The sequence below is a fragment of the Nicotiana tabacum genome, chromosome 4 (genome assembly GCF_000715075.1).
Source record: "Nicotiana tabacum cultivar K326 chromosome 4, ASM71507v2, whole genome shotgun sequence".
Taxonomy (NCBI): domain Eukaryota; kingdom Viridiplantae; phylum Streptophyta; class Magnoliopsida; order Solanales; family Solanaceae; genus Nicotiana; species Nicotiana tabacum.
In genome coordinates, this window is record NC_134083.1 from 25,767,356 (window position 1) to 25,778,626 (window position 11,271).

At 39.1% G+C, this 11,271-nt stretch overlaps 1 protein-coding gene across 2 annotated transcripts; it reads right to left on the bottom strand.

The window, feature by feature from the left end:
- Positions 1 to 596: 596 nt before the first annotated feature.
- On the bottom strand, positions 597 to 10,756 carry LOC107803053 (uncharacterized). 2 transcript variants are annotated; one of them, XM_075251582.1, is made up of 8 exons: positions 10,234 to 10,756; positions 7,741 to 9,006; positions 4,872 to 6,560; positions 3,575 to 4,657; positions 3,133 to 3,237; positions 2,949 to 3,038; positions 1,330 to 1,440; positions 597 to 1,258 (listed from the first exon to the last, which is right to left on the bottom strand). In XM_075251582.1, exons 1-8 carry the CDS (start codon positions 10,291 to 10,293, stop codon positions 719 to 721), a joined length of 4,944 nt encoding a protein of 1,647 aa, XP_075107683.1. In that variant the 5' UTR covers positions 10,294 to 10,756; the 3' UTR covers positions 597 to 718. The 2 variants fall into 2 exon arrangements, with proteins under 2 accessions (XP_075107683.1, XP_075107684.1); XM_075251583.1 differs by lacking the exon at positions 10,234 to 10,756 and adding an exon at positions 9,474 to 9,625.
- Positions 10,757 to 11,271: the final 515 nt, after the last annotated feature.

The window sequence follows — 11,271 nt, forward strand, 5'->3', positions numbered from 1 at the left end:
TTGGGATTGTTTGTGCTGAATGATGCCCCTTTCGACCATTCACTGCATAACTAGCTATCAAACACAGGTTGCCATGGTAAATCATGCTCACCAAGACTGGAGCAAATGGGTTTATACCAATTGTTGTCCCTCATGTCGAACCTGAGATCTCCAGGTTGTTACTCCCATGCTTCTGCCAAGACGTATGTCCATAAATATACCGTGAACAAGTTCCTTCAATCCAAGGATACAGTAATTGGAAGATGGAGAGACTATCCTCCCAGAAGACATGAAAGCTACAGTTGAGGTGTTCGTTGATGATGCTGATAAGAGATACGCCACTTGCCAACATTTACAAAACTGCTTCTCTGTTTACACTCCGAGAACACAGTTTACAATTACCTTTATTATAGATAGGAAGTTCTGGTTGTTACCAGACACTCTCGAAATGCTTTCCTCAAGAAATAAGAGGGAGGGACTTTATGATCTTAGTAGCGCGGTAATATATTACTCTAAGATCACTAAAAGAAGCAACAGCTGCTGCATCTATCTTACTACTAGTTAGTGAAGACGTTTGAACTGCCACTGAAGTATTATAAGCATTGAACGGCTAAATCTTTCTTGAGCAGTTCCGAACAAATAACTAGTATATCACTGTAAAGAAGATTACAGTGTCATATACCGTGGTTATTCGGCATTAAGCACTCAAAAGAATGGATATACTATACAGTAAATAAATTCATAATTCTCCATTCTCATTGCAGGTAACTGCAGCAAAAAACTGTTCTGCTTTATCAAGTACATCAGTAGATAATCTAGAGTGCAACATCCATGCGGCAGTACTCTCAGGCACAGATGAATTGCTCTTCAGACCCTTACCTTCACAAGGCTTCAACACTTTATTGTCTCTTAAGCTTCGGATTCTGCCAGTTTTAGTAGTTGGCAATGGACCACCTCTCTGGGAAAGGACCCTAGCATTGCGTTGATTGTTACGATTTGATCTCAGTGGGACGTCAACTTGAAGGTTTTTAGATTCAGGAACCAGCTGAGCAGATGCAACAGCCTCATCTAGTGATGGATTATTAGGTACTGCAAAAGAATCAGGAGAGGGAAGATTACTTCTACAAGCTTTCAGCAAAGCAAGGAGCATATCTGGGCTGAGTTCTTGCTGAATGACATCCTTATTCTGTTCACATCCAAAGCAGGCAGCAACCATGGTACCCGCCAAGACTGGCATTAACTCAGGATCACTAAAGAACACAAAAGGCAGGTCGCATACCTGTGCCACACAATCCACAATTAAATATATGTTTTAGGTGAAGTCTTAAGTTGAATAGAAGATTTACGTACCTTGTGAAGAATTGTAGGGCTCTTTCCCCATCGAAGAACAGCTTGGTTTTCATGATGGAACAATGAAAAATAACTAAGAAGCGACAATGATTCCAGCAGTAGCAAACCAATCTGAGACACAGAATGCCCAAATAGAAAAGACTATATTAATCAGTCCTGTACTTTGACAAGAAGCAAATAAATGTGAAAACAGTGACTCCCAACAAAAGTCTACAAAACCATTAAGCGTTAATGCTGCTCTCTAACAGGAAACTACAATTTTTCCTAATAAAATGCTGTATCCAAGGAACATTCTCATTCAATTCTGGAATCCAGAAAAAGTCAAACAAGACTGAGATACCTTAACATCACAAGGGATAAGTTCATAACTTATTTGAACAAGGGCCAGGTGGTAATTATGGACAGTACTACAACAGGGAGTCATCCAATCACCAAGATCCGTTTTGCTATTGATTGATCCTGTATGTTTAAGGTCTTTTATGTTTTATGCGAGGGTAAATATCTTTTTTTTATAAGGTACATGATATTATTAGCAATGGGAAAGCTCCCGTATACAACAGGTATACCAAAAAGGTAGAGAATCTACAACGCGATGGTAAATATCTACCAAGCTATTTTTCATAAGGTTTCTGCCTCAAGATCTTAATCAGAGAAGTTCACAGGGCTGTTTGATTGCTGACTTGCTGTTTTGACATTTAGATTTCTGTCACGTCAGAAAAGTTACAGAAGCTTCCAGACAAACCAAGTCTATCCAAGAAGATATTGGAACATAAATTTGGAAGAGATGATGGAGGCAGGAGTTCATTTTGGTCATGGTACTAGGAAATGGAATCCTAAAATGGCGCCTTATATCTCTACAAAGCGTAAGGGTGTTCATATTACAAATCTTACTAGAACGGCTCGTTTTTTATCAGAAGTACAAACAAAGCGAAGCGCTACTTTTAGCCCTTTCAAGAATATGAAGGCCCACGTGACACTCGGCGCTAACACTCCCAAATCTGGAAATCCTTCTTTCCAAAACCATATTTGATGATATAAACGCGAAGTTTATACAATGTTGAGCATCAATTTAGACCTTCACAGAGTAAAAGCCTCACGCTGTGTCTTCTCATTACTAGATGGTTGCAATACATATCTAGGAATTCCGAATTTAATTATATAATTTACACTCCTTTATCAAAGAAATATTAGTTATACAAGAAAATTCGCATCAATTTAGACCTTCACAGAGTAAAAGCCTCACGCTGTGTCTTCTCATTACTAGATGGTTGCAATACATATCTAGGAATTCCGAATTTAATTATATAATTTACACTCCTTTATCAAAGAAATATTAGTTATACAAGAAAATTCAGTGTTTCTAAGAAACGCATGACAACCAACAAGTAATACACTGACAATCTTTCCTATCGTCCATCAGCTTAAATGGTAAGTAAACTTGAGTTAGGATTTCTTTCCAAATGAAAATGGACAATCTCTCTTGCACTTTCCTACTCTCCAACCAAAAGACACGGTGGCTTTCCAAGACTAGCATAAACAGCACCTTTCTAAGTCCAATAAACTTGTGAGGTGTACAATTTGAAGGCCAAAACATGAAAGCAAAAGCATCAGAAAGAAACCTGGTCAGTTGCTCCGCCCCATTTGCTCGTGCAATGAGAGAGAAGAAAACTCATCAAGTGAAAGAATTCCATCTTCAGATCTGGTCGGGCCTGTGATCCAGAAAAGAGAATAAAGAGTCACTTTATTAACATCTAAAACTTTTAGAAAGGGAAAGTTGATGTAAAAAATTCCAAATTGACTTACGAGCATCTTCTGGACAAAAGATATGTCTATTAATGCTAAATTGTTCAACACTTTTAGTACACCAGTTGCCACATCTTCAAAATTGGATGGAAGGACAAATGATGCCTGCAAAGAAAGGTTTCAGTAAGAATAAGTGGTAGACACAGAGATAAGCAGACTATGAACGCAAACTCAAGGTTAGGTTTCATCTTCCTTTAACATAGGAACAGTTTCAAACAATTACTTCCCGTACTAGAATGATTCATTGTTACATGCTTACGGTAGAGAAGTCTAGTAAAGAACACAACAAAGTAGCAAACAAATGAGGTTCGACTACATCCTAATGCTTACAGATAAAGCCCAGTAAGATTCATGGACTACAAAATTGCACAAAATCAGCGCCGTGCAGAAAACCTCAAAAATGGATTTTACAAACAAATTTAATGAAATTCACGAAGTTCACCTGTTCAGAACATCTATTGTTAGCCTGCAATAAAACGGCTGTCAACATTGATGGAAGACAAACTAAGCCAGTCTCAGATATGGCAGAAAGAAGAAACTTTACAGCCTGCTTCAACACTGATGCATTTCCACTAATATGACCTTTACTATTATCTTGAGATTTCTTCTCAACCATCTGAAGGGTATCATATGTCACGATGGTTGTAGATTCCTGCAATACATCTGCAGTTTCCGTATTAGCAGCAAGTAAGTCAACTTTGTCAGAGTTCCGATCAATTACAACTGAGCCCTCATTTTCTTTTATTTTAGAAAATTCATCCAGGGGCCTATCCTCCGGTACATCCGGCAAAGACGAAGCTACACCTCCATTTACTGCGGGAAATACCAATTTACCATCATTCTGGGAATTGCACAAAGGAGAAGAAGACTTCAAGTCTGCAGCTTCAGCAAGTTCGATGTTGTTCTTTTCATTACTTCGAGTTGATACAGTAGGAAAGTTTTTACATGTTATTGAAGACACATTTCTGAATCTGGATGTAAGAACTGCCAACAGATTTACGCCAAGGAGGATTGATGAAGGGAAAGGTGAACCTTCTACAGGTGGTCTATCATAAAGTGCAAAAAGATCCCGTAACCGGTGAATAACTTGGTATGCAATTACAAGCTCAATCAAACCATCTTGCAGTTGAAGGGCACGTTCATCCGAACTTGCATGACCAATGATTGCTGCAGCAGTCCAAAGGAAACCATCCAGAATTTCAGAGATTAACTCCAATCTGTCAGTTGATGTCTTACAGCTAACCAGGTTGGCAGAAGCAGAGCCATTTGATGAGGCTGCAATTTTGATGTAGTTTTCAAGAGCTGCCGCCAACATGGGGATTATAGGGGGCAGTAGATTCTGAGCAAGAAAATAACCCTTGTTTGCAGCAGCTGAAAGTACAACCTTCAGAAGCCTTAGAAGGTACAATGTCACCTGGCAGCTTTCTGGCTTTGATGTGTGAGATGCGGGAAGTGCAGAAGCAATAAAATCAACCAGACCAGCTTGACGAGAAGCCTGCAGCTCAGCATCCCTTCCCTCCAAAAACTAGTTACAAAAAAAATGCCAGAATCAATAAGTTTACTATTATTTCATGAAACAAAGTTGACCTATTAAAGCCACAATATTTTCAAAAACTGATTCTAGCCAAAACGTTGTTTTATGTTGCAGTTATTCATGGCAGGATAAACAACTTTTTTATCTTAATACCAGAATTAGAAGGCAAGTGAAACAAACTTCACATAGAAGTGTAATATATCACCTTAATTATTTCAGCTGTTATTAGTCCAAAGCTTGCAGCCCCTTCTTTTCTTGCTTGACGAAGTCTTTGAAGTTCTTGGAGCCACTTCGCAATCTTCGCCCTCGCATTTGCCACTGCAGTTCTATACACAAAACCTGCATTTTCAGTACCGCCGATTGAAGGCTCAGGAAAATCATATTTCAATGCCATAAGTCGTTGGCGAATTCTTTTGATCCTTCGTTTTAATGAATGTTGGGTAGCCATGTGGCCAGTAGCAAGCGTAGAGCCTTCAGGAGCAACACCACTATTTTCGTTATTATCTTCACAGTTACTGATTGGCGTAGATCTACCTTGCCCCTCCTTAGCCACAGAACGACGGAATAATGGCGAAGACTGATCTCTGAAGTCCATTGAAGCTCTTTCCCGTATTTGCTCCAGATAAATTTTACGACGCTGTTCACTTTCTCTGAGTCTTTCAGCTAACTTCTGGGCCAGGAGTTCAGCTTCCTCCTGTTGAGCTTTGGCTCGAAACTCCTTTCTCCGCATCTGTTCCATAGCCTTTGCTTCGCGTGCAGCACTTGATGCTTTACGCTCCTCTTCCCTTCTTACCTGTGCCTCTTCCTTTTTCCTCTGTGTCTCTGCAAGGCGCTGCAACTTTTCTGCTTCAATTAGTTTCTTGCGTTCCAAAACAGCTTCTTCCCTTGCCATATCTTCTTTCTGTTTAGTTTTTAGCACTTGAAGCTTCTCAGCCCTCCTCAACTCAGAATCATGGAGTTTCTGCCGCAAGATGAGCTTTTTGTTCCCTTCATTGAGTGAAGTAATGAATCGAACTTCATTTACTTTTATGCTTTCATCGCCCGCCCTTCTCACAACTTCAGCTAGGTAAGCTTCATGTCGGGATTCACTGCGTTGGTGCCGAGCATGCATCACCTCTCGCAATTTCATACTACGCACGGATTGCCATTCATTTACGCGGTTCAGCTTCTCAGATGTTCGTTGAAGCTTTTGAACTCTCTCATTTTCAAGCTCACTTCTAATTCTCATTGCACGTGCATGCTTTTCTTCCGCTTCTTTTTTTAAGTCAATAGCTGACTTCTTCTTTTTCTCTGGAGACATGAGTTTGTCGTGCAAAATGCGTGCACGCTCTGCACTTTTCCTACTCATGCCAGGTGAATGCGAGAAACGAGATGAAACTCGGTATGGAGTGGAGAGTACATCTTCCCAGTTTCTCTTCTCCTTCCAAGCATCCATGGATCTCCAGGAGCTTCCATTTCGCTTTTCCTTGTCTCTTTCAGAATGTCTCTTCAAGTGATCTATTGGCTTTAGATTTTTCTCATTGTCTCTCTTGTTCTTTCCACCGACAGATGAGGAAACCCCCTCCTTAGGAGGTAATCTAGATGCATGAGAAGCAGACTTTCCCGAATCAACGTGCCTCTTCTCTCTACTCAAATTACCCAGAGAAGAATTAGATGCATTACTCTGCTTCCTGCTTTTCTCTAATGATTCACTTAAACTGCTTTTTTTGTCACCTTTCTCATTATATGTCTCCACAACACTAGAACTTCCACAATGATGATCATAACAATTAGATGCCATTTTCTCCATCCCTGTAGCTGACAAACTAGTTCTTTCATGTTGAATTTTTCGAAAAGCCTCAAGAGATGAAGCCAGTATTTCTGCCCTGTGTGGTGAAGTTGTCATCCGGCGGACCTGCAGTTAGAGGAAAGATCATACCACTTTAACAGTTTGTCACAAAAGGAGTAGATAATCAATTTATCCATGTATCTCTGTATGTATAATAAACATTGATAACGAGGGTGGGCGTCAGGTAGTTCGGTTTGGATTCTGAAAACTTTGGTTGGAATTTTCGGTTTTCAAATTTAAGATATTACAATCCAAATCTAAAGACTGGTTAGTTTTTTAGAGTTCAGTTTCGGGATCAATAGGTTTCGTTATTTCGGATTTGTGGTTTAGGCCTATAAGTTTGGCTGCTTCTTACGAAAAAAGTGACCTCCAAAAGAGTATCCATAACTGGCCTAGGGCTTAGTTCAAGTGGTAGAGGTTGAGGGACTTGCGACTTGGGTCACAGATTCGAGCCCAGCACCATACGAACTAAGCCTAATATTTAAATGGAGAAGATTAGGGAGGCGGGCCCATTATCCTTGAGTTTTGAAGGCTGCGGTTGTTCCTAATTGGTTGGCCCCAGACGAATTTCTTGGTCATTCAAAAAAAAAGCTTTTTTTTGGGCAATAGAAAAATAGAGAATTAGATTGAACTGGACCAAATCGCGTGATTTTTTTTAATGAAACAAAAACCTTGTAAATCGAACCGAATTAACCTAAAACAGATGGAACTGACCGAATGTACACCCCAATTCGATCTCCACCATTGCTAGTGGTAGGTTACATTAAAGAGAGTGGCACCTGCAGCTTACGAATTCTAGATCCGCCTTCAGTGAACAAAATAATCCCCCCCCCCCCCCAAACACACACAAATAAGGCGCCAAAGAGGGCGATGTTGTCATGATTGTTCATCCAATTACTATCGAATAGGTAAAAATAAATGAAAAGAAAATTCAAGAATCCCAATGTTGTTGCCTGCTGGGGGAAGCGTATTTGAAAAGACAGAATATATCCCTCCGTTTAACGAGCTGAAGGACTTCCCTGGCCCAAACTGTGGGCGCTACCAGTACCAAAAACCAGGTAAAAGACATGCAAAACCATTTCTTTAGCATAGATGGAATATAATAATGACTGGCCAGCAGATATTCTTGGTATGCATGCATGCATTCAAAACTGCAGTTTTTCAACTTCCAAATGGCTGAGATTGTTGTGTAATTTTTTACAGTTACCAATTTAAAACATTGAAAAATGAGAGCTAGAGTACTCACTTCCCATGAGAGAGCATGTGGTCTGCGATGGTTAGACTTCATGGTCAGAGGTGTTCCATCAGTCGCATGAGAACTGGATTTTTTCAGTCTCTCAAATTCCGCCACTCTTGAACTCAGTTCTTTAAAATCAGATGCAGCTTCTTCAAGAACAAGAATAGACTCTTGTGTTTGCTCCAGGTCACATTCCAGTTCACAGAGTAGGTAGAGTTCATCTACTGCCCGATTAAGATTCTCAAAGAGAAAGCACCAGAGGCGTTGCCTGAACCTTTCTTTACTTTCACCAATGCCTTCTGCATCAATACTACTCAAGTTAGAGTTTGATAAATCTTCAATAATTGAATCAACTCGTTTGCTCCTAAACTCTTCACTAGGAGACGACAGGTAAGGCTGCCCATTGTTTCCCGATCCTCCTTTATCGGGTGGCACTGGCTCAGAATCCTGTGAAGCGACCACTGTTTTTATATCCTGATCAACACTAGGCACTTCAGGGATTTCTGTGCAAGCTTCTTCAGATTCGACACTGTGCACAGTTACCCCACGAGGCCCTTCTCTGGCAGCAATGTTAAGCTTTTCGCCAGGACTGTTGCAAGTGTCACCTTTTTCAAGCTGGGTATGTCCACATTGCCCTCCAGAAAGAGGAGAAACAGCAGAAGCATTAACATCTTCTGAAGATAAATCCTTCAACTTCACACAAGTTTTTTCAACAGCTTCAATCTTGGGAGACAAAGGATTCGAGCTGACAACTTGATGGCTTTCCTCAGTAACCAATCTATTTTTCTCTAGATCAGTTGGAGAAGTGTGTACAAAGGAATCACTTGTTTGATCAGCTTTTGTACTAAGCAGATCATGATTTAGAATGTCACCGAACTTAATTTCTGCTTGGACAGTACTTCCAAAATGAGATGTTAGAGCTCGATCATCCAAGTCACCCCACTTGATATTTGGTATTATGTCATGGTTAATTATTTGAGGATGTTCCTGACTGACTCCTTGATTGGAATCTGTTGGAAAACCTAAACTAACAGAATTACTACTGTGACTGACCACACATTTATCGTGCACAATCACTGCATCTTCCTTCGGAATTGAAGTAACATCATCATGCCTAATACAACGTCCACTTCCTTTTGAATGCTGAATGGCAGATTTAAAATTTTCACTTTTTACACTCAATGAAGACCGATTTTCTGGATTGCAAGAAGCAGTTCCTTGAGATGATCCTCCAACCCAACCATGTAGTGAAAACTTTGAACTGTGCCTGTGCTTCTGCACAAGAGGTCCACACATTGAATAACAAATAGACAAATTTTAATTGCGCAAAACGCAAGGCACTCTACATTATTGTTGATGAGAAAATTGCAGTTTAATCCTGATACATATAGCATCTGTTAATGACAAGACAACAGAGCATACAAGAAATAAGGCATTCAAATTCCAGGAAAGGTTGATTTATTGGTGAATCTCCTAAACGCAGAATTGCCAGAACTGTACTTACCTGTTTTTCTCTCTTTTTACTATTTCCTTTCTTCTTCTTTTTTGCATATTTTGCAAACATGTATTGCTATTAGCCACACATTCTACTCCATTCAAACCACTTAAACAGCAGTGAAGGAGTAAATTTCTTATACTTTAATAAGCTATAAGGCATAAGGATGATAAAGCAAGACGCCGTCCATTGCATTCAGTGTTCTGTGAAACAATGTTTTTTTGAACAACAATCCAGCAACACTTACTATCGTGAATCTTAGATGCCCCTGGTCTTCCATTATCTGCTTTCACCCCAGAACAGCGGAACTCACCCCATGCAGTGAAAAGAGGTGAAGGGATAGAGGGATATCTCAGTTTTTGCGATGAGCTAAATCCAGCACTTAAGAAGCATGTGCACAACACTATGGTCGCTAAAACGTACAAATGGAATTATCAGAAAGAGAAAGTGGAAGATTATAGATGAACCATGCGATAGAAAAATACAAATGTAAGAGTATTTCATTCAATAAATTTCCGTTTCAGCTTCAGCAATACGACAAAGAGAACCTATTCAGCTGCCCTTCATTTCTCTAGAGGGCTTTTCTTTGGTACCGATAACAAGAAAGAAAATATAAAACTTGCCCAATTAAATCACCATCTCTTCACTAAATGCCGGTGAATATGCCCAATTCTAGTGTAATCCACCAATCCATTTTTCAGAAACATATTGAAAATGATTAGTTCTTTCTCAAATAACTAAAATTCAACTAATTCATCTACATGAATTCAGGAAAAGTTCAATCCTTTGATACTTTTTCTAATAAAAGAATACCTGAAACACCAGATTATCAGGAGGTACGTTCTTGACATTAGGCCAGTGACACGACTCAAACATGGTTTATAATTATTTGCATTCTACTATTAAACCCATTTTCATTCATCATCTTTCAGCTTAAACATAAAATTAAAACGATTTAAAAGCTGAATTAATTAATATTGAGAGATGGATGTGTGAAAAGTCCAGACCTTTTTAACTTGCATCCATCCAGAGCCTTCTTGATCATCCCCTCCTTCACTGCTCTCCATTAAACAACAATAGATTCCCAACCCCAAAATAAAATACCTTTACATTAATCACTAATTTGCAACACTAGTAAAAAAATATAAAAAGAACCCCCCCCCCCCCCCCGCCGGCCCCTCGCCCAAACAAATAAATAATGTGATCCTTCTGAACAAAAAATAACGCCTTTCCTAATCTTATTAAAAGATACAAGCTCTAAATATATATTTTAAAAAAAAAAAAAAAAAAAAGAATGCAGAACAGCGACCGAAATATGATTTTGAGGAATATGGGTATCCAAATTCGATAAAAATGGGGCTGAAATTTGAGTAATAAAAGAAGAGTCTTGATGAAAATAAATAACCAGGAATGAACTTTGTTGGAAACTCCAAAGAGCTGAACTTTTAATCGTTGTTTTTCTTCCTTTAATTTTTTCCAATTTTCTAGGGTTTTGGGAGAGTGACGACCTCCATTAAAGAACCTAGCTGCATAAGAGAATGTGCTGAGAATAGTTAAATTAAATTTTTTATTCCGGGGGCATTGATTTTCTGTGAGGAAGAAGATGGTGTCTTCGTGACTTTTTTTTTTACTAATATATCCTCAAATTTTGTCCATATTGACATTGAGGTCCCCTTTTTTTTTTTAATTTAACCAAGTCTTCCGTATCTCCATAATGATTGAACTTTAAGCCAATCACAAGGGTTCCACTTGTTAAAGGGTGGGGCCCTTTTACAATTGCTGGAATTCTGGCACCTATGGTCTAGGGTTCGAGGACGGTGGAGAGAATGAGCGAGGTGTTATGTTAGGTTTTTTTCTTCTTTTTGTATTTTATGTTTGGTTTATTTTTTGTACTTTTATTTCCTATTCGATTCGATGTTTGAATTCGTATCCGAAAGTTTAACATTGAGAGGTAAAATGATATTTAAATTTGCGTATGAAAATTCAATATTGGGAGGTAAAGTTTTCCTAACCAACGACTTTATACTTAGAACTTGAATTTGAGA